The sequence below is a fragment of the Epinephelus moara genome, chromosome 9, assembly GCF_006386435.1.
Source record: "Epinephelus moara isolate mb chromosome 9, YSFRI_EMoa_1.0, whole genome shotgun sequence".
NCBI lineage: Eukaryota > Metazoa > Chordata > Actinopteri > Perciformes > Serranidae > Epinephelus > Epinephelus moara.
In genome coordinates, this window is record NC_065514.1 from 29,905,480 (window position 1) to 29,928,104 (window position 22,625).

Below are 22,625 nucleotides of genomic sequence, written 5' to 3' on the forward strand. Positions count from 1 at the left end.
ATGTGTGTCTCCCCATACATGTAACAAAACCCACACCCTTGCTGGTGTTAACAAGGCTGCCGGTTTACATAGTAGCAGCGGTGCTTTAAGCTAAAAACTAACATCACATGGTCGAAGCGCTAACCTTTGCTAATTAGCACATAAAAAGAGATAAAACTGAGGCTGATGGGAATGTTGGATGAATTAATATTCTGACCTGATGGTGCTAAGGGATCACTAAAGTCATTAGTCTACATTGACTAGGTAACATGAATATCTGTACTTAACCTTTGTGCTAGTCCAAGTCTCCGGGACCATTCAAATTTTACAAAAAGAAAATAACATGATTAAAGCTCCTATTTTATCCTCATGAGGCTAAAAGAAACCACACAGAACACACTTAGTCATTTTAATATATTTGTATATATTCATATATTACACATTTAATACAGGCACGATGAGAAATCATAAAGTAGAGACAAAAAGTGGCTGAGATATTGGTAAAAATGTACAATTTATGAGAATCATTTACACAGTTTTGCTCTCTTTAAACTCTGTTTAATACAACATACAAAGACAGAAAGGATGTGAAAGTGACGGGAAGAAAGGAGCCTTGTAAGTTTATTTTGTGTGAGTTTTGTAGGGACAGCAAGAACCAGCTTGCTTTACTGAATACAATTACAGAACCTGTGTCTGTTTTTTAATGCATTCGCCTCATCTGATCAAAACCGCTGATATAATTCATTAAGAGAAAACACAAAGTGACATGTTGGTTTCTCTCTGTACAAATGTCTGGTGCTACAATTTCAGGATTTTATGTAAACTCAATTGTTTAAAAGACCTTCAAACATTTGGCTGATTATAGTTCAGAGTGAGATACAAAATTAGCTTCAACAGACACAAATGGACATTTCGATTATCCATTTAGGATTAATTTCTAGGTCATTATCAAAGGCTTGAGTCTTAAACCAGAATCATACAAAACATTAAAAACATTAAAATCTGGTGATAATCATCCCGGCCAGATATGATGAATGAAAAACAAATACACGATCAGTTTCCACATACGACACTGGATGAATCAAGTATGGATATGAGTTTAAATCACCAACGAACCAGTCAGCTCACAAATTACAATGTTCTATAGCACAGCGGACAGTAAAAAATAAGCCTGATGTGAAAAGTTATTCTCTAAAATCTTATCTGAGAGGTCAGTTGGCAACATGATGCACAGTGTATGAAACAGGTTAGGGTTACTCCTGCCCCAAAAAGTTTCATCAAATTTCAATCACAGCTTCCACACAACTAGATGCATCTCCAGACAAGTCACATACCAGCATGTTAACCAATTTAAAGGGTAAGTTTGATATTTTTCAACCTGGACCCCTTTTTTTCTCCATGCTTTGTTTCTAAGTGACTAATGAGATACACAGTTTTTGAAACTCGCACTGTCAATGTACTTCCACTATGTGTTTGTTTTGACAGGCTTAGACAGTTATTTTAGGAGGCTGACAACATTATGGAAAGGATCCCTACAGAGGCAGACCTTTTTGTTTAACCAGCAACAGCCCTAAAATTTCTATTGCCGACCCCCAAAACTCTTTTAAACAGTGATTTTATCGTAAAACACACTTCATTCAAAGTCATCAAAAACAAAATAAAATCACAAAACCGTCTTGGCTGGTCTTTCCATACTTCCAACAATCAAAAACTCTGGATTGATCGAAATAAACCCTTAATTCACCCAGTGAGGTGTGAAAATATGGTGCTTACATACACGCTTTAAATACTGTTTATTTAAATGGAGACTGGTGGGTTTGATGATGGCGATTTCTGGGCCATTTCTAGTTAAACAAAAAGGATCTTCCTCTTTAGCAAAAAGGTCGACCTCTGTAGGGATCCTTACCTTACAGAATAACGACCTGAGCCTGTCAGTGGCAAAAGCAAGCATTTTTGGTGGACGTAAATTGATCGTGCAAACATGCTTTTGGTAGTTACATTGCAACCTGTTTTGCCGCAGTCAGCTGTAGTGTTCTAGCTCAATACTGGACCAGTTTCAAAAGGTTGCTCCCATTAGTCACTGAGACCCCAAAACCTGGGATAATGTGGTCCAGGTTGAAAAATACCAAACTAACTCTTTGAGGATCATTACATGGTTGAGGTCAATGAAAAACATAAAAATACTCCATGGAGAAGTACAACAGCCTCTACAGCAGCAGCCTTCATTAGTAAAAGACAAGAATGAAGCACCAAGAGTCAAACGTGGCAATTTTCCATCCACCCATCCATTTTCTATACCCATTTGTGCTGTTCATAGTTGCAAGAGGCTTATCCCAGCATGCACCGGGAGAGAGGCAGGACAGGTCAGTAATCCATCACAGGGCAATGGCAGTTCTGTGTCACAATATTTAACCACAGTCAGCAACACTGGATTACTCAGTGTCGAGTAGTTGCGGTAAGGCATTTGGATCATTAATTTGGCCTTATTGTGCTACTGCTCACTTACATCGTCTACTGCACAGTGAGTATTCAAGAAGTTAATGTCAACCGACGCATGAGGGAAAAAGACAAGATATAAAAGAGTTTGGTGATCAAATTCAAATCACAGAAGGCAAACATGACTCATTCATTTGTGGAAGACAGTCTGGTTTGAAAAAGAGGAGACATTTTCCCTTCAGCATCCAAATAAAAAGGCGTAAAAAACACAACTGGCACATTGTTGGTGCTATTCTCATTGACTGTGCTGTAGTATACAAAAAAATGGGTTAGAAGTTTAGAGAAAAGTTAGATTCAGGCACATTTCTCCATTAATAGGGCACAAAAGTGTGATTAAGAAAACACTGCCAGTTAAAAAAAGGCTACAAGTTAAATTTGGGGTAATGTCCCTTGATTTTTTTTAAAGTATCCAACATTTGACACAATGTTTTACAGTAAAGATTGCTGATATTTTTTTCTTATAAAGTATAAAAATTAAAGGCTTAAAAATGTAAGTAAAAAAAAATACAAGCCATGACTGAAAGGGGAATTTACAAGGGAAAAAGTTCAATTTTAGAAAGACTACACTGATCACAAACCCCATTAGGGGTGATTGTTTAAGAAACTGTGCATTTTACCACAGAGAAATGTAGCTTAAATCTAGAAACCCAAATTTGGGTAAAACATTGACGTTCTTTTTTTTTTTTTGCCTTATTGATCCACAGTATAAGAAGAGGCACTGAGGTCAGATTTTTTTTTGCATTTGTTTGAAAGCACTTCAATGTTATCTTAAGAGATCAAGCTTGTGCCATAAGTGTGTGAGTACTGCTGAAGACAGATTCTACCTTCATTGCTTCATTGCACACGATGAAAAAAGACAAATTGTAGAAGAAGAAAAGATCAGTAAACAAAACTGATTTGAGTGATGAGTCAGAGCTGGTCGAGCAGAATAATCAGTGTTAATATTTACAGTTTGGAGGGAGAAACCTTTTCCTCTCTTCCATGCGGACATGGTTTTGTTTTATATTCCTTATAGGCTCTTGAAAAATGAATATAAGAGGAAGAAGAGCATCTGAAAGATTGTTAGTGCACTATTTTTTCTTTTTTTTATGATTTCAAATACAATATAGATTTATATCTAATCCATAAATTGTTTCTATACAAAAGTGAATTGATCAGAAAGCATTATTAGACTTCATATCTACACATTTCCTGAAAGCTCATCTTAGTTTTCTTTTATTCTTTTTTCTTTTTAACAGTGTTCAGTACTCAGTGCTGTTTTATTGTAGTGAGATTCTCGCCTCCCGGGCAAAAGCTCAGATGGATCCAGAGGTTCAGGAAGCCTTGCAAAGTTGCTTTTGTGTTAAGAGATTTTTTTTATTCTTGAAACCAGAGTGGTGGGTCACCTCAGCAATCTGCCATATAACGTCCTGCAGAGAAGAAGAAAAGATGAGCCGTTTGAGTTAGTGATGCATTAAATATACCAGTATCACATATGTATGGATGATCTAGCGTACCACATACCTGTGGCAAATCTCTTCTTGCTGAGAGAAAGTCTGTATCCAGTTCCCTGCAGCTCCATGTCCACTCCTGACAGGGTGCTCCCCTCATTCATAAACTGTACTGCTAGAGTGGAGGGGCTTGATGGACCGTCTGACAGTTCAAACTTGGCCCTCAGGGTCCCAGCGCCTGGGGTCAAACACAAACAAATACACTCAATGACCAGCAACTGACCCTTCTCACCATGCACATTCTTTACAGCATTTCGAACAAACTGTCTCTGATTGTTAACAGAGAAAAAGATACCTTCATTTTCAGACTTTTCCGAGATGTCACTCAGCTTCCACAGACACTTATTCTGCTCGGAATTCCTAAAACAAGACAAAGAAATGAGCTACTTCTGTTGAACTAAGATAAAAATGTTTCACTTGTTGATATAGCAAGCACCACGTCTTACCAGATGGAGTTGGGCAGAGACTGCATGCCGGTGACTCCTCCATCAACAGGCACTAAGATCTGCACGTTGGAAAGCGGACCAGGGATGGCCATGGACTCCGGGTTGTAGCGGTAGTCTACCCGCAGTTCTGATGCACTCGGTGTACACTTCCAGTATATGGCCAGGTTGAGAGGAGTGGAATGGATCCCGTCAGACTGCACCTGAACACAGCAGGAATGACAAAGCTGCTGAGTGGTGTTCCTAATATCCTCAGCTGCAATGAGACTACGTGAGACCATGTTGGATGACCATACACTAGAAGACTTTCTAAAAGACTTATGTCTGACACACTCTGGCATCTAAAGCCAATGTGAGTTCTTAGTCACAGACTATAAGATTTAGCATAGACTGGGGATCTTGCTGGTTTACTATTTGCAAGACTACAGCTAGATTCCTTTTGAGATTATTTCCAATCCTGCTCCTGGTGGAAAATATTACATTTCTACTGCTTCCCCAGAGTCCCCTCCATGTTTACTGTCCACCTGGTTCGCTGCTTCCAGCTGTTTTTTGTTGACAATGCTCTCGTCAATGAATTTTAGTATTTACATGAGCCGAGACCAGAAACTTAAAATAATATTAAACATGTTTGATTTTGTCAGAACGTCAAGAAAAAAATTGACTTAAGACAGGTGGGACTGAGCGCAGCAACTGTGGTAAAACTCTCATAATTTAATCATGACATTGGAATTTTGTGAATTACTTGCAAAGTCATTTGGTGTAAGGCTGGCATAAAAATTTCAGCATATCGTTTTTACACTAACAGCTTTAGTTTTGTTTGCTGTGTTCAAGGAACAAATGCAAGTGCAAAGTTCATGAATTGGCAGCTGACTCCGTGTGTTTGTTTTACACCTCGATGAGCTTATATTTCATTATATTCTTAGTTGTTTTTTTTGATCCACCACTGCTAAACTGAAACAACGATTTATTTGTCAAGAGAAATCATAAAAAGCAGAGCCTGATTATGGGGTGGCAGGCCGGCCTTTAGTGGTTTGTGAGGTTGAGAGCCATGTGGAGGGCCAAGGCTTGATGCATGATGACAGTGTGGCCGAACCAGCTGAAGAATCACTTTATGAAATATTTAACCCCTCAATGAGCTCTTTCAACATAAAGACAAACATGATATCGAGCTCTTCCAACTGTAACCTACATAGTAAATTTACACTAAAAAAAAACACTAAAGGCAATGTAAATAAAAAGTCCCTAACAGTCACAATACTTTAAAATCCTTCATAGCAATAATGGGTTTGGAGTTATGTGACTATTAGGTTTCTTTCTATTTTTATATTGTATTGCTGGCGTTCTCTGATTGGTGGATTTTTATCCTGGGTGAGAGCCTGTAGTCTGTATAGCATGTATGGTGCTAACAACTTGGATTTTATAAGTCAAGCTTTCACAATATGACTTTTATGCATGATTAAATAAAATATAAACTAATGGAATAATGTAATTAAGCAAATTCTAACATATAAAACAGGCTTTTTTTGGTTTGTTTTAAAGATGATGTCATCCAGCGGTGGCATTTTGCGTGTGAGGCTACAGAACATTAAGACCAGGCCTACAGAATGCAGCTGAGGTTTAAACAAGACTATAACATGGTTTTCAAGTAGTAAATTCAATTATAAAGCAAATTAGTGACCACAGATTAATTCAGTTCCCAAGTGGTCCAGAGAGATTGTGTGGCTGTGTGTCAGGCACAGAAAACAAGGATAAAACTATTTGAATATTCTAAGAATATTACAGACTGAGGTTGCTTTGGGCTGGAGGATCAAGTAGATTTCTGACAAACAACACTATGAAAATACCGCTCTCTTTAACTTTGGAACATGGCTATCAAAAGCAGCACATTTCTCTTAAAAAATACATCCTGCACTGTGTATATTTCCGCTCTGTTCTCTCTCCTTCCCTCATCTTCTTTTCTGCTTCTTTCCAAGTCTTGTCTGGAGCATGAAGCACTTGGAAAAATATGTTTTTAGAGAGCATTCTTTAACTACAGTTATTTTATCTGGATCACATTCTAGGTTCGCCGTTGGCTGACTGACCTGGTATTTTAGGATGTCCACATTATAGTAGGAAGCTGCAGGGTTCTGTTCTGAGGCTTTTCTGAGGTAGGACGTCAGCGCTTGCATGTTGAACCAGAAGTCCTTGGAATTTGAGTCACTTTGGGAAGGATCACTAGATGAAAGACAAACAGTCAGAAAGATATATAAACACACACACACTCACTCATGCACAAGGCATAATCGGAGGCTCAATTATTCATTGCTCTTCCTGGCTTTGTGTGCAAAGCTCCAATAGCTTGGAAAAAATGACCCTGTTAAATCCAACCAGCTACTAAATCATGAATTCCATTTGATTCAATTAGTCCAACCATGTGGTCTTGGAATAACCGAAAGGAAGAAGAAGAGCAAGAAAAATTAAAAAAGATGTCACTTTACTAACTTTTTTTTAAGAAAGGATGTGAACTCGTCACATACAATTTGTTTTAAAAACCCTCAGTTTTAAAATAGAACCAACACATTTAGTGACATATTGAAACTTGCACTTCATGAGCTAATACATACATCAAACGCCACTGACTGAGACTAAAGAGGTGAGAGGTAAAATAATGTACGTTAAGTGAAGCAGCTGTTTTATGAAGTTTGCTGTTCTTTGCTATTTCAGAGCGTGAAGTATTTCAGAAGAGACATGGGCTGTTGAGAACCTGGCTGTTAAAGTCTGGTGGAAAATACTTCCCTGACAGCTTAATGATAGGTTTATGTCAGATTACTAATTGAATTTCCTCTCGCTGACGCAGACTACATTTCCTCGTTTCTCACTCAAACCATCGCGTCCAAATCCCTCTTTCACTTAACCACGACTCTGCAGAGCTGACGAGCTGATAACTTGTCAAAGTTCTTCACTTGCAAACCAGACCGTTTGTATATTTCTGAGCACCTCACCTGTATAGTAGCTGTTGGTTGGGTAGGATCTGCTCCAACCTGCTGGTGTTCTTCAGTTTGAATGTGAGCACAGCCGGGGAGGGGTTGGTGGTGAAGACCTTGATGATACCCATGGGGAATGACAAGGTCATGTCTCCTGTGATCTTCACAATACACCTGTGGAATAAAGTCATTTGACTGTGAATTATGTAGTATGTATTATCTAATGATTTTCCCCCCGATTCATCAATAACAGTTTCTTTAATCAAATGTCAGAAAACTGTGAAAGATGGCCATCGATATTTCTCGACCGCTAACTTTACCTCCTTTGATTACTTGTTTTGTCTGACCAGCAGTCCAAAACCCACATATATTCTATTTTATCAAATAAGCAAAGATAAAAAATAGGAAAAGGATTTTTTGTGTGAAAAACAATTTTTACAGTTAACTTTTTACCATTATAACTCACTACAGAGCTACACTGAACATATTTGGTCTAACAATGGATCATACTTAAGCCTACTAATCCACTGATTTATTTAACTTCATGGGCAGTGCTGGCAAACTGTTGGAGAACAGCTTGTGAAGATAGTTATTCCAATTTGTGCTGACTTTTGTTCTTGTCTTGTTCATTAATTTTGTTCAACTTATCATTTCAAATACAACCACAAAAAGTGATTTTTTTTTAACCACAGAATCCTGGGAGTGCTTGATTTTGAAGGGGACAGTAAATTACTTATTTAGGCCTAATACCATTTCATGTTTTTACCGCTACCCCTCTTTTTCAAATGCCACCATGCCCCTCACAACAGAGTTACTTGGGGTACTGGTTAATAACCTCCCCTGTGAAAGGGACAACCATTCAAGAACCTGATATGTCATCAGTATGCTGGCGTGTCTGTGAACAGATGCAGGGAGTGTTGCTGGGAAACACTCATTTCTCTTGTGTGGGCTACAGGCAGCCTTTTGCAGTTCTCAGGACACTCACCATTTGTTTCACACTATCAATCGATCAAATTAGTCATCAAATAAAAAAGAACACTGCTTAATTACCAGGCAAATAGCAGTGCTCTGTAGGCTAATATAAGCCTCTAACCCTGCCAGTCTGCAGTGACGTTAGAGGAGCGGTAACAAGTGGAACAGGACTATCATGCACCAATCAGCAATAACATTGTACCATTACCTAGCTAGCTATTTAGCTACCTAGATAACATCATACTAGCCGAATAAAAAGGAAAGACATTTGTGGGTTTCTTTTGTTGTCTGTGCGGCCATCCTGCTGATGGTTTCTCACAATACTCGGTTTGAAGTGCCTCTAAAAAATACTCAGTTTGTAGGGCCATGTAGCCCTAACAACTGTTTATTTCGCAGAATGGGTAGGGCCGGCTTTAAACCGAGGCACTTTTTAAAGTGGATATTGAACACACTGGCTTTAGGTCCCAAGAGTAAGACATCTCCCTTTCCACTTTTCTTAATAAACATCTGTATGCTTCTATAGTCTAATATAAACCCAGTTTCTTCCCTCAGTTGGGGTTAGCCTAGGCTGTGGTGGTAACGGCCCACAGCGGGTCTCAACCTCGCACCGTGTCTCCGCTGCATTGCTTATGAAATGTTCCATTTACTAATCCCTGCAAAAATAAGCCTTCTGCACAGCAGCAATTTAACAGCAGTTAACCAATAAAAGGCTGTATGTTTTCTCTGCCCCAGACTATAATCTGCTCCATGTAGGTTATCCACTCTGAAAGAATGGTGTCAGACTAACGCAAAACATTCCACACATGCAGAGCGAGAGGGAGGTACACTCTGCTAACTGCACAACCAAAAGGTCTGGGTGTGGAGCACACTGGGCGAGGGGACCAGACAACGTGTACCCTAGAACTAATATGTGTTGTAGTTAAAGTTCAAATATGGACAAAAATGTGTATGCGTGCAGGTCCATGTCGGGGCCTTTGAGCAGCAGAAGGTCATGTGAGACTCACTTAGTAGGATCAGCTCCTTTGAAGTAAGCATTAACTGATTCTGTGAAGGCCACGGCAATGGGCAAAGCATCTTGGGATGCCAGGGTCACAGGGCTTGGACCGCGAGACGTCCCTGAGAATGAGAAAAGCACGGAGTTTGAGGTCTGTTGACTCAGCTGCAGGTCAGACTTTCACAACAGCAGTGTCCAAAGCTCACATCACAATTAGGAAGGTTTCATCATGCAAAGATGCTAAATATCATTCTCAATATTCATATTATTGCATTTCATGGAGTCAGTCATTCATACATTGCAAACCAGTACATTCTGTTATTTTTCAAATAAACAGAAATAAGGTATGTTTTTAGAGTTCATCGTGCTACAGCTGCTTTAGTTAAATATTAAGTACTATTAGAGGGACAGAACAACCTCAGAGAGAGCATATTAAAACTCAAGTCAATTCAGTCAATTTAAATACTTAATTATTTTAACAGTTACATCTTTATCATGTTAGGGAGTTGATGCTGTTGACGGTGAAACAGATGTGGGAAACAGGCTAAAAAGGTGAATATGGAGAGCACACAAGACAGAGAAATGCAATCACTGCAAAGCAAGACATCCAGTTGTCCGTCCAGCCCATCATACTGACTGGTGTTAGTTTTAGTTAGAGGAGAGTCCTCTTGTATGAACTTCAACCATACCTGCTGGTGTTTCACACCGCTTCTCAAAGGTAGGCAGCTTCGCTATGAACACATCATCCTCTTTACGCCAAATTAAAAGGCATAAAGAAGAAAGGAGGAGATAAACAAACCCAAATGTGAACAGAGATGATTCTGAGCACAGTTATAAGTCCTAAATGTGTGATGGTGGCAGGTGAGCCCCAGGCTGACAAGGCTGATATGACTGCACAGAGATGAATGAGGAGCTAACAGGCCCTGATGATGACAGTCTTAGCATCGGTGGAATGAATGCAGAATAAAGATGATGATTGCAAGCACCACAGAAAGGAGTTTCTCTTGGGGAAACAAGTTTGGAGAGGCAGACTCACTCTGGCTTAGTAGAAAGAAAGGAGAGAGGGAGAGCAGCTCTGGCTCTGGGGAGGAGAGGGGAAGGGCAAAGGTGTGCTCAGCTCCTGTAAGGAGAGCAGTCAAGGAAGGAAGGAGTGAGAGGAGAGGAAAACAGCACATTGTGTTGCAGAGACAAAAAAGTATGTGGCAGGTAGGTGAGAAGCTGAGGAAAAGGAGAAGAAATAGTGCCAAGAAAAGGGAGTATCTCTACACATGGAGGAAGCTCACCAACAGTGGGGGTGTTGCCGGCACTGAGTGAGGCATTCGAGGACAAGGAGGAGGAACTCTCTGCCCGGGCAAGTGGTGCGGCAGGAGGAGGGCTGGCGTTAGAGGTCTTGGGTGGGCTGAACGGCCGAACCTGAGTGAAAGGAGCCATAATTAGGATGGTAGTGCAACATTAGAATGTTATATTAACAACGATCAATGCTGTGGTGCACATAATGTTGTAATTACTCACAATCTCATTGATTCCTGTAAGTTTTCCAGTGGGGAGTTTGGGCCTGGAGGAGGGTCGTGGTGGGGGCACCAGGGCTCCAGCTGTCAGTGGGGTCGTCGGTCGGTTTGGCACTGGCACTATACAGAGAAACACATGTAAGGTTTACTAGTTAGTGACCATTAAACAGCAGGGGAATCAGGTACAAACAAACATGTGCACAATGTGCAGAGTTCAAGTAGATGCAAAACCATCATGCATAATGACCTCTAAACCATAACAGCAAAACATGTTTACAAATCATTACAGGAAGCAAGTAAAACACATAACAAAATTAATTTCACAAAACGAAACTCAAAGACAAACATGTTGCAAACCAGGCAGTGTGTTAGATAAGCATGTCTGTAAAATAAAACAATGAAAAAAACAACAGAAAACATTAAAAATATGCAACTGTCAACTATGAAACAAATGCACAACACGAGAACTTAGTTAAAATAAAACAAAATTCAAAAGTAAAACTCCAAACCTCAGGCAAAAGACACGTCTCTAGCATCAGTTACAATGTTACCATTAAATAGTTTACTTGATGGAGCTGCTGCCATCGGCCTATCTGTAATCCCAGAGAAGCCATCAGAGAAACAGGGGTTGCCGTCTTCTTTGCTGCCTGGCGCTTTGCAGTCGGCGTCACCAGAGTCATCAGAGAGGAAGCGACTTGACCTGCTAGAGCCTGACGGAGGCCTCTGGAGCTCCTTCACAGATGACCCCAAGCCCTGACGGCGAGCTGGAACGAAATTATCACTGAAGGCGATCCACTGGCTCTGGGACCAGGACACGGAGGAGAAGGCGTCAACGCTCTTTGGAGGGCTGGCAGCAGCCGGGCTTTTGATGGGGTCAATTGGCTCGGTCGGCAGGGTGATGGGGGCACTCTGGGCCCTCGCTGGTACGGGCTTGAGTGCTTGGAAAGGGTTTTCTGGTGAGTCCCAGGGAGAGGATGCGGACGAGGAGAAAGAGGAGACATCTTTGGATTGTTGGCTCTCTGCCAGGGGAGGAGAGCGCTCCCGTTGCATCACCGTGTCAGCTGAAGGGGGTGATGTGATTGACAGAGGCGATTCAAACGACAAATGCAAAGTATAAAAGGTAAACTAGTCAGACATTTAGTACCACAAGCAAATTACCAGTGACACCTAGCAGCAACTTATCATCACAGTGTCAAGACACAAATGCTTCACTGCCTCTCCCTTGAACAGAAAAAAAACTTTCTACCAGTATCAATTGGATTAGAATGCCTGTCTGTTGGATACTGGGATACTGGTTGCCAGTACAGTAGTATGGTTGCCCTGGCTGTGGTCAAAAACATAAAAATGTACCTAATCTGCTGGCTTGACTGATCACATAGTAGTATCACATTTCAGCATTGACCTTAACTAACTAAACTTGCTAACTAAATCCTACAAAATGCTCCTTTAAATAACCAACAATGAAAGCATTGGTAGTTTTTTGGTACAAAATGTGTTAAATACATATATATATACTATGTATATACAGTATACAGCAGAGGAGGAACCAAGTCATTGTTTGAAAGTCAGTCTAAGGGCTCATAGGAGACGACAAAAAAAGTTTAAATAATGGTGGAACAGAACGAAGCAGTAATAAAGTGAAAATAATTCTCCATTCACATGTCAGGATATAACATTATACGGCTGCACACCACCACCGTCTAAGACACTGCCTCAGTTTACATTATTCCTACCTCCACCGTCGCCTCGTTTGCTGTTGCCTGAAACTGTAAAATCTGCCCTTTGGTGTCATCTGTTAGCAGTATCTATGCCCTCATAAAGCATGCATGGAAGTATGAGGGTGGTGACTTTTACAACGTTTGAAACGGACGTATCTACTTTTGTATGTCAAGGAAGTATAAATGAGGCTTAAGTCTTTGCACTTAAGTCTCAGGTCCTGAACTTTGAGTTTCGAGTCCTAAACAATTTGTAATGTGCTCCTCACTAAATGTAAAGTCATTTCAACAACAGAGTAATAATATATCAAATTTACAAAAATCATGAATGCTTATTAAATTTGTATTTATTTGTTAAAACAAGTTGGACGTTATTGCGTCTCAGTCTGTAATTTTGGACCTGCACATTTAGCATACAGCAATTTGTTTTTTATTGACCATTGCACACTTTTTGTATGTGAATAAATTTATCTTTGGTGTCATTTTTCAACTGGTAAGTAACATTACGTTAGTTTTCCCCTGAAACTTGACTGAATGATGTCAGATTGGTTCAAACTAAGTGGATCTATGTCGACTTGCTGGAAATGAATAACATTAATGTTAGCTGATTCAGGAAATGGATGGAAATGAACTAATTTATGGCATACGTTTTAAATGACGTACTTTTTAATCTTTGGACTTGGGGAGAAGGTAGCACATATTTCAAGTCAAAAGGCTCAAGTCCAAATGAAGTCATGAGTCCCTGATGTTAAAGTCCAAGTCGAGTTGCAAATCTTTTTTGATTTTGTCAAGTTGAGTCCAAAGTCATCAGATTTTTGACTTGAGTCTGACTTGATTCCAAGTCATGTGACTTGAGTCTATGCCTCTGGTATACACACTGCATTATATTTATCACTTTGCTATATGTTTGCTTTAGTTTGAGATTGGTGTTCCTCTATGCTGACGCACTTCGCCTTCTTTTACAGAGAAATCAAATAATTCTGCTATTAAAAAAACAAAAACAAAAGAATGGAGTATCAATCTAAGCTCAGATGATTTGGCCAAATTGGGTCTGTTAAACTCATCTCATGTTGCTTTCGAAAACATTCACATTGCACTGCTGATAACCGGACCTTTTATAACTGACAAAATCTGCCAACTGGCATTCAACCAAATATGAAACACCTCTGTGGTACCTGTTATAGTAGTGTTTTTTTTTGTCTTTTCTAAGTGTTGACCATATGTTGTTTAGCCCCTTTGACAGTTTCACACACAGCATAGGTTATGTTTTGTAGCTAGAAGCAGCAGTGGTTACATTTTTTCTACGCTTTGTAGTATTACCACTGGTGGTAGTTTGACAGATTTATATACACATTAATAAATCTTGCCACAATTACTATATATTTTTTCTTGTAACATGAAAAGGAACTCATTGAGTATCAGCTGTGGCTCACAATAAGCTTATCATAGTTATAGTGTATATCTTTACAGAAATATTATGCATACTAGAACTTAAATGTATTGATAGCAATAAATGTGCAAAGTGATGACCCTGATTTTAGACACACATAAGGATGCACATCCTGATAATTCAAGTAGACGTCAGTCTGACTCTCACATGTTCATGTGTATTTTAAAATAAAGAATACTCCAAGGTTAACACAAAGAGAAACAAAAATCCTAACATGAATTCCCTGCAAAACAGTAGCTGATGAATGCTTCAAGTTCTCCAAAAGGGGTTTCACCTTAAATCACCTTCTGGCTCACACAAATTTTACCTGATGCCTCTGGCAGAAAGACATCGGAGTCATTCATCAGAGAAGATGGAGATGGAGGGATAAAAAGGATGACAGAGGCAAGGTCTAACAAGAAAAGTTCAAATAAATGAATAAATGAAACAATAAAACATCAAGTAATTCAAACTCAGACAGTGACATTATAATAAATAAAAACAAAGTAAAAATCAATATGTAAAACAGATAAAAATGTACAAAACACATCAATTAATACAACATATGACATAATAAATTACACATACTGTTACAATCTCTGCCACATTCAGTGTAAGTTTAATCGTTTAATACCTCACAGGCTTGTTTAATGTGTCATGTGTGCATTCGCAGCTGGTAATGCTGCTACACTGTACACAGAGAGATTTAACAGGCTATAAGCTGGGAGTTAATTCCCATCACCGTATCTTAATCAGGGCACTCGACGATGCTCTTTTGACTTCTAAGCCGAGACCTTTGACAGTAACGAGACACTGTTTGACAACATACGTGCCAATGGGCTTTATAGCCGACCCTTTGACCTCAACTAGGTGCCAATTAACTGTGGATTACGCTTAGCCTAGGCAATGGGTCAGCGCTAATGTCACTCTGTTTAAACACTGGTGTCAAGCACGTAAAGCCATGAGAATTGCTCTATCAACACTCAAAATAAAGTAAAACAAACACTCACATATCTCATAGAAATGTGTTACTGTACACACTTAAAGAGGATTTATGAAACAGGACTACAAGATTGGAATATGATTGAAAGGAAAAGGTGGAATAGGAAAAGCTGCCATTTTAATTCTTTAAAGTTGAATATTCTGTTGACCTCAAGGGTCAGTTCCTTAATCTGAGACTGCCCTGAGAGGAGAGGCTTCCAGCTGAGTAGCTCAAAAAAAAAGAGAGGGAACAGAAGACTACATAGTGCACAGAGAAAGGATGAGATAAAGAAATGGAAAGAACAAAAAGGACTGGATCGCTGGCTCAACTGAGTGAGTAAAAACCAGAATGCTTGTTGTGTGGTTGCTCCTTTAAATTATAATCCTTCAAATTTTCATGAAATCAAACCCCATTTTTAATATTGTCTATAATCTGCATTTTTTCTGTAATAGCCATTCAATATATTCATATTTTGTAATTATCTCTCTATGAAGGAGGTTCTCATTGGTAGTGGCGGAGTCCGCCATCCCCACACTCCATTCAGACTGCCTACCTAAACACAAGGGATTAACCGATAATGATGCATGCATGTAATATTAGCCTCACTGTTAACTCTCTTTACACTGTATTAGAGCTGTGTTAAGTTACTGCTAATGCAAACCCAACATTTCCTGCTGCTGATGCTTCACATTAAAAGCGTTCAACTGGCAAAACAGTGAAGCCGTCTTGATTGACTTCATCAAAACAATGCGAGTTGTTTTGGCAGCACTGTAAACTAATATACCAGTTGTTCTTCTGCTGTATTTCTAACAAAGTACCTGCTCAACAAAGCTGTATTTGCTGTAACCACGAGTAACCACAGGTGTCTCTAAATCAACAAGGATTGAAATGATAAGGATTACAACTTTACTGCTTTTAACTGTGCGTTTGCATGCCTATGATGACTGCCTTGTGTTTCCTGTGCCTGTTTGGACGCTGGTTGTTCACGTCCTCAGAAATTAACACTACGCATCCGCAAGATGCAATATGCACATAAATGGTAGGGGCAGTGTGACAAACTTGTCATGTCATGACGTGATTGATTTACACCATGCAAATCCGGTTCTATCAGGCTGGAAGTACTAGTATATCTCCAGCCTTACTGGTGCTAAACATTTTGTTAAGGAATACTGTATAATGAAAAGAGTAAACATGAAATCTAATGTTGTGTATAATTATATGTGTACAGGAATCAAGATAAAATGAAAAAAATAAATTTAGGGATTACCTGTTGTTGATGAAACAGAGGAAGAGGAGCCTGGTGCGAGAGTCGGGCTGAACGGGTCCAGAGACAGAAGGTCGTTGTTGGTCAGTCTGCCAGAGGAGAGAATGAGAGTAGAGCCAAACTTTAAGTAACATTTCAAGCAAAGAACAATTTGAGTAAAAAACAGGCACCAACACACACAACACAGACAATTTGAATGGCAAAGATACTGTAAACATGATGAAAACGGTGGCAGTCATGAACATTTTTATACATACTCATATGATGTTGGCACTCTGGGTTTTGCCAGCTCATCACCTGCAGAGAGAGAAAAACAAACATTAAAGGAAGACCTGGAGACCTGCACAGAGTGATGACAGCAAATTCACTTTCACAGCAATAAAAAAAATAAAATTAAAACCCAATACAAGAGGTTTTCACCAGCAACTATTCATTTGCCAAAAAATCAAAAATCATGTTCAAACTACATTGCACCTTAAACCAGAAATATAAACATAAGTTTTTAATGAACAAATGAGAATCACTGCCATAAAAAGTCATAAAAGTATATTTGCAGTAAGATTAAGGTTGGATACAATATTTTTCTTATTTCTGCCTTACACAGTAAAACCTTAAAATCTTACCCAAATACGACAAGTTAAACAGTTTTTTTAATGTGATGGTAACACTTTAAAACAGGGGAGTGATTTTGAAACAAAAAATAAAATCAGGCATTGCTTTTGTTATTTTGTGCCCCGTTCAAAAGTGTTACACTGCATTGCAAAGATCCATATAAGCAACCTGAAGCAGCACTTAAGCACCAGAGGTAAGAGGACCCAAATATAAAACCATACATGTATGGCAATTCTTAAAAATGAACCAAAAGTTTGCAGCAAGAGAACGCAGTGTCAGTGGTGTTAGTGTGTGTCAGCTGGCTATGTAAAAAGGCTCCGATGAGGGGACAGAGATGAAGGCTGTGTGAGGGGAAGGCAGGGTTTTAGGCTAACTGCTGTAGTGAAAACATACTCACCAGGGCCCTGAGCCTTAGAGCTTAATGTAGGTACTCCTGTGAACCCTAAGTGTATGTAGAGTATACATCTATCAGTGCAATACCTTGTGTAAATTGATGTCTATCAGTGTTTCAGCTGCACAATGTGAACATTTTTATCATCCAGTTATGGATAAACAAAGTATGTGAAAACAACTTTTGAAAAGAAGAAAAATTTAAACTTGAGCCTTCAGCAGTAACACATTAATCATGCAATAAAGGTCTAAAAACAACACATTATTTTTTTTTAATCGCAATAATCACATGCTGCTATTTTGTCCCTTCGATGCACCCTTACTTGCAGTCAAGCTGCCGCAGCAGCTTCCTATTTCCTGCTGCAGCAGAGACAGAAAATAATGATACCACTACGGCTCAGTTGACAAGTCAAAGGTAATATGCACCTTGTGTCAAACAGAATTAAAATATCACTTAAGTGCTTTGAGTTTGAGTTACAACCTACAAGTTGACAGGTGCAGCTAATCAGACTGATGTCTACGGACAACCTCAACGCCAAAGCCGGCAAAGCAGTATTTTGGAGTGTGCGAATCTTCATAGACCTTTGGATGAAACTAAATCGAAGAACGACAGTGCTTGCCAAAATTGACTGACGGCAGACCAGTCAACACTGTGAAAGACTCTAGTCTAAGGGACATCCTCAGGTTGGCATGTTGTGACCAGTCATACCTTACTGCTGCAGGAAACAATAGTCCCACACATACAGGACCTGTATGAATCAGAGAAAGCAACTAAACTAGAACTCCTTGAAAGTGCAAAGTACATTTCTTTGCATTGATTTGATTCCCAGTGAAGACTCTCTGGTAAGAATTGCTTTACCTTGCGAATATGGACTTCAAAACTGCTTTGAAATGCAAAATAATGGGATTTTAAACATGCAATTAAAAATGCGATTTTGTCACGATTAACTGTTGAAATTCAGCGATTAATCTCGATTAAAAAAATTATTAATTTGACAGTCCTACTTTTGACTCATTAAAAAAAGATTTTCTGGATTAATATTCAATGCTGTTTTAAATCTGCATTAATTCCTCATGAAGCATGATACATGACCTATAACTATTCTTAAAGCATTTCTCAAGCACTTTCTCAAACACACACTTTCTACAAACTGTGCCAGTTTGCAGAATGGAAAAGATAATTTCTGACATGTCCAAATATAAACAGCCAATTAAGCAATTAATCTTATTTGTACCATGGGAGGGAAATATCCCTCAAGCTCACATTTACAGAAAAGCACAGTTATTTACTTTTTCTTGGGATATGTTGGCTTTGGCTAAGTTTCTGGATTTTCCTTTTTAAAGACAACCTCTTTAAAAACAACTTGGGCCAAGAAAAATGTAGCTGAGAAGTTGGACAGTCGACCCCCTTCACAGTCATCCAGCAACACGCAGATACAGAGAGGTCAGACAGAGAAAATACTCACTGGACTGGTTCCTCCGCATCTGTCCCTGAAAACAAAAACAGACATTAATTAATCAAGGACGCGTGCGACCCACCACGAATTTCAAGAGTGTTACTTGCCAGAAATTTGCTCAATTTGTTAGGAGGAGAAAAAAAAATTGGACAAAAATGACACGATATAAATGATCAAACTTCACACAGGAGACACAAAACAGATGAGCATGTTTTTAACAAAGTGAATTAAAGTATTTTAAAGATCATCACTTTACTGCTTTGTTACACTGTGTGCAACTTTTGGAAACTCAGACTTGGACTCCTTTTTACATGTCAAATAGTCTGAAACCTTGAGCCTTTGAGTGTGTTTGTGTAACAACAAGATTTCAAATATATAAAACACAATGAAAATAGTGAAAAAAACTATTATTAATTATTCCCAGTGGCAAAGGGAATTTTCCACTTCAGAGTTAAAGTCAGTAAATCACTGGGCTACTCTCAACTCACACATACCAGACGTTAAACCTAGGGTGAAATATTCAGCAGCGCAAAACCGAGCATCTAAGCCCATGCAACGATCAGTCAGGGACAACAGAGAGCGTGATCCTAACACTTCACCGACTTCCTTTACACAGCCCTTTTTTCTGGACATAAATGTGCCGTGTCATGCTGAGTAACACAAGATATGCAAGATTTGCTCCAAAGGGTCACCAACCCGATGGAAACTTAGAGCATCAATTTCAATAAAGAATTTATTCGCACAAGGAGAAAGGTGGTGGTGGAGGTGGGTGGGTGGGGGATTGGGGGGTGGGGGGTGGTGTCAAGGGAGGAGGGGAGAAAAAGAAACAAAATGGGGTTTAAGGAACATAGCAAAAGCGTTTAACCACCGTAGAGCTGTGAGGCCAGGGTTTAGTCCCACAGGCGCTAAGCGGCAAATGGGTTCAATTACGGCTCTTGCTGGCCACACACACACGACTTCCATTGCTATTTCAATAAAAGGAACACCGCAGAGGGGGAACCAAACAGGAGGAGAAATGAAAAAGACAGAAAAATGAGCACTGAGGAAAAAAAAGAGAAGAAAAATCTCTCAATAATTCACACCAGATGATGCAACGTTCGTCATCACGTCGGATGTATGTTTTAACTTTTATCCAGAACTTTTCTGTGAATATGAAATAATGAAAAGGGTGCGAATCAGAAATCTGAGCAGACAGAGAGTAAGGCAAATGTGATCTAATGACTATTCTGGTATTTAAATGCAAATCAGAGAAACAGCGGTCTGTGTTTTTTTTTTTTGTACTTTTAGGATGAGAAAGTAATTGTGGGTTTGAGTCTCGACAACAACCAAAACCAAACTGCAATGAACAAAGTCAAAGGTTTAAAAGAGAACATTGTTCCTCCTGAATTGTGTTACATTAACTAGGAGAAAAAAAACATCCTAGAAAAACATCCTCTATAAACTTGTTACTTATATTTATCAGTTATTCTGAGGGTGGAAAAAAAGACGAAGATAAAAAAAAACAAGAAAAACATTTGTTAAAACTCGGCAACTAACCCCATAAAGTATTCATAAATAACCACAACAGAGTCCTGTCTAGAACAAGTGGGCTCCAATAAAACCAAAAGAGTGAAAGCAAACAAAGAAAGGAGGAAAAAAGAGTGAGGTACAACACAAACAGGGAGGTGGAACAGTGGTCAGAGTGGAGGGAGAGGCTGAGGGAGAGAGCTGGAGCTGCGAAAAAGATGCCGTGACATTCGTTTAATGTGCAGCCCGGGAGTGCGGCGGGTGAAACCCACTAGACCCCCTTCGCAACACTGAGCGTGCCCTTTCAGCCGCTCCACAACAACATTAACAACAACAACAGCTCAGTGCACACACGGTGCATGTTTGCACACAAGCAGTAGTGGTTTTAAATTTTAATGGCAGCGGCTATTTTCATAGAGCAGCGGAGAGTGATTCAGAGATTGAGTGATGGTGAGGAAGAAGGAGCTGAATGAAGGGCTCCATGACTGAGGTCAGATCAGACTGTGCTGTGTGTGTGTGTGTGTGTGTGTGCGTGCGTGTGTGTAGTCTGCCGGCCAGTGCTGCAAAGCATTCCCTAAAGTGGCTACAAGGAGGGCAGTGTGCATGTGTGTGAGTTCGCAGTAAAGGCCAACAACATCAGCTTCTTAACTCAGAAATTATTGTTTTTGAGTTCTTGATATTTCTTTCTTAAAAAAAAAAAAAGAAAAAAAAAAATATCCAAAGGCTGTTTAACATAAAACTGATTTCAAAGTAAAGACAAACCATGAAATGTGTGCAAACAGGAACCTCAGTGAACCAGCAGCCAATCCAGTGTGTGAAATAAATTAGATATAATAGACATGCCTTTCCAATGTAAATTAAATAAGCTCCAAAGAAGAGAGACTAACAGCATCTACAATAGCACGGTTAAATGTTCCCCACCAGAGGTTAGATATTCTCCTGTTGCCCTCTAGTGTTGCAGAGGCAGAGCAGACTCCTGCTGCAGCAGAGCAGGACAGCAACAGGTTTGTGTTTTTTGGGATTTTCAGTATTTGTGTGTTTTTAGTTTGTTGTGAAGACTTACCGAGGTCGTTGGTGACAGGATGATGTTTCCAATGGAGGCTTTGAGCTCGTCGATGGTGGCTTGGTTCTGATGCGTGCCATTGTTTGGCTTAACGGGCTTGATTTCTACGTGGAACTTCCTGGGCTCATCTTCATCCTCTGAGTCGCTGGACGAATAGAAGGAATTCTCTTTGGCATGTAGGCAAAAAATAAGTTAAGGAGACAATGATAACAGAACAAAAAAAACAAAGAGAGAAATCATGTACAGTTCGTTTTTATTTAGCCCAGGCCTCAGGCTGCAGGCTGCTGACAGGTGTGAACAGAAACACAAATAGTAACAGATCCCTGATGTGTTAATAGCTGGACTGAGCGTCAGAGTGTGAGCAGCATCAAGACAAATGAGAAGGATATCGTTTTCATTTGCTTCCGGCCTGATACAGAAGCCCTCGGCATCGACTTGGGGAACGTTCTACAAAATAAAAACAGAAATCATGTTTAAAATCATACTTTGTTGCACTGTTCGACTAACACAAACTTCTTTTTTAAAGTAAATGTATTGAATGCGCATTCTTTATGAATAAATTTCAAAGCAACTAAATAATTGTATTTATCAGCTCTTACAATTTTGCACACCTTATTGTTAAAAAGATCTTCTTTACAAATTAACACATCAGGTGAAGAATAAACACGCTGAAAGCAGCAACCCTGCCTGCAGCAATAAGACTGTACAGTACAGAAATGAAAATAGCTTTGGGGGCTCTTCTGTTGTATATTTTTTTATTTATGGCACTCAATATGTTTGCATGGTTGTATGTAACTGTATGAATGTATGGTTGCATGTTCGTACAAAAATATGTATATTTTTTATATTCTATTTAATTTTTTCATTATGTAAAATCATCTATTTAGTTGTTAACTATGAACACAAATGTTGATAAACTCAAAATCATTTAAACTGACATTTGCATGTTCGTACAAAAATATGTATATTTTTTATATTCTATTTAATTTTTTCATTATGTAAAATCAAATATAGACATAGTTCTACTTTATTAATGTAAATTCTTCATCTATTTAGTTGTTAACTATGAACACAAATGTTGATAAACTCAAAATCATTTAAACTGACATTATCATTCAAAGTTTAGGCAAGAAACTCTTTCAAACTGCTGTAAATTACTCAATATGTGTAATATTACACAATTCAGAAAAGGACAAATAATTCAACACTTCAGTAGTACCTGCTATGGTTTCAACCATTTTTTTTCTCTTTACATATTAATTTCACTTTGACACTAAATTTTGACAAAGTCAGATCTTTCTAACTTAGTGTAAATTTAGTAAATTAAGTTGTTTTTTTTTCTTATTCTAATCTAAATCTTTC

The 22,625-nt window shown here is 39.0% G+C and overlaps 1 protein-coding gene across 9 annotated transcripts in view; it reads right to left on the minus strand.

The window, feature by feature from the left end:
• Positions 1–383: 383 nt before the first annotated feature.
• The window catches only part of fcho2 (FCH and mu domain containing endocytic adaptor 2), a 56,325-nt gene continuing 34,083 nt past the window's right edge, over positions 384–22,625 (minus strand). The window contains exons 13-31 of one of the 9 annotated variants that reach the window (XM_050052634.1): positions 21,651–21,710; positions 21,264–21,437; positions 18,704–18,728; positions 17,245–17,289; positions 16,493–16,532; positions 16,239–16,324; positions 14,318–14,401; positions 11,397–11,906; positions 10,850–10,965; positions 10,621–10,750; positions 10,374–10,457; positions 10,027–10,086; positions 9,348–9,459; positions 7,390–7,545; positions 6,490–6,622; positions 4,412–4,611; positions 4,261–4,325; positions 3,979–4,143; positions 384–3,884 (exon numbers count right to left, since the gene is read on the minus strand). In XM_050052634.1, the coding sequence (XP_049908591.1) occupies positions 3,862–3,884; positions 3,979–4,143; positions 4,261–4,325; positions 4,412–4,611; positions 6,490–6,622; positions 7,390–7,545; positions 9,348–9,459; positions 10,027–10,086; positions 10,374–10,457; positions 10,621–10,750; positions 10,850–10,965; positions 11,397–11,906; positions 14,318–14,401; positions 16,239–16,324; positions 16,493–16,532; positions 17,245–17,289; positions 18,704–18,728; positions 21,264–21,437; positions 21,651–21,710 (2,268 nt within the window). In that variant the 3' untranslated portion in view covers positions 384–3,861. The remainder of the gene's footprint in view (positions 3,885–3,978; positions 4,144–4,260; positions 4,326–4,411; positions 4,612–6,489; positions 6,623–7,389; positions 7,546–9,347; positions 9,460–10,026; positions 10,087–10,373; positions 10,458–10,620; positions 10,751–10,849; positions 10,966–11,396; positions 11,907–14,317; positions 14,402–16,238; positions 16,325–16,492; positions 16,533–17,244; positions 17,290–18,703; positions 18,729–21,263; positions 21,438–21,650; positions 21,711–22,625) is intronic. The other 8 variants (XM_050052635.1, XM_050052637.1, XM_050052636.1 and 5 more) reach the window with 8 other exon arrangements.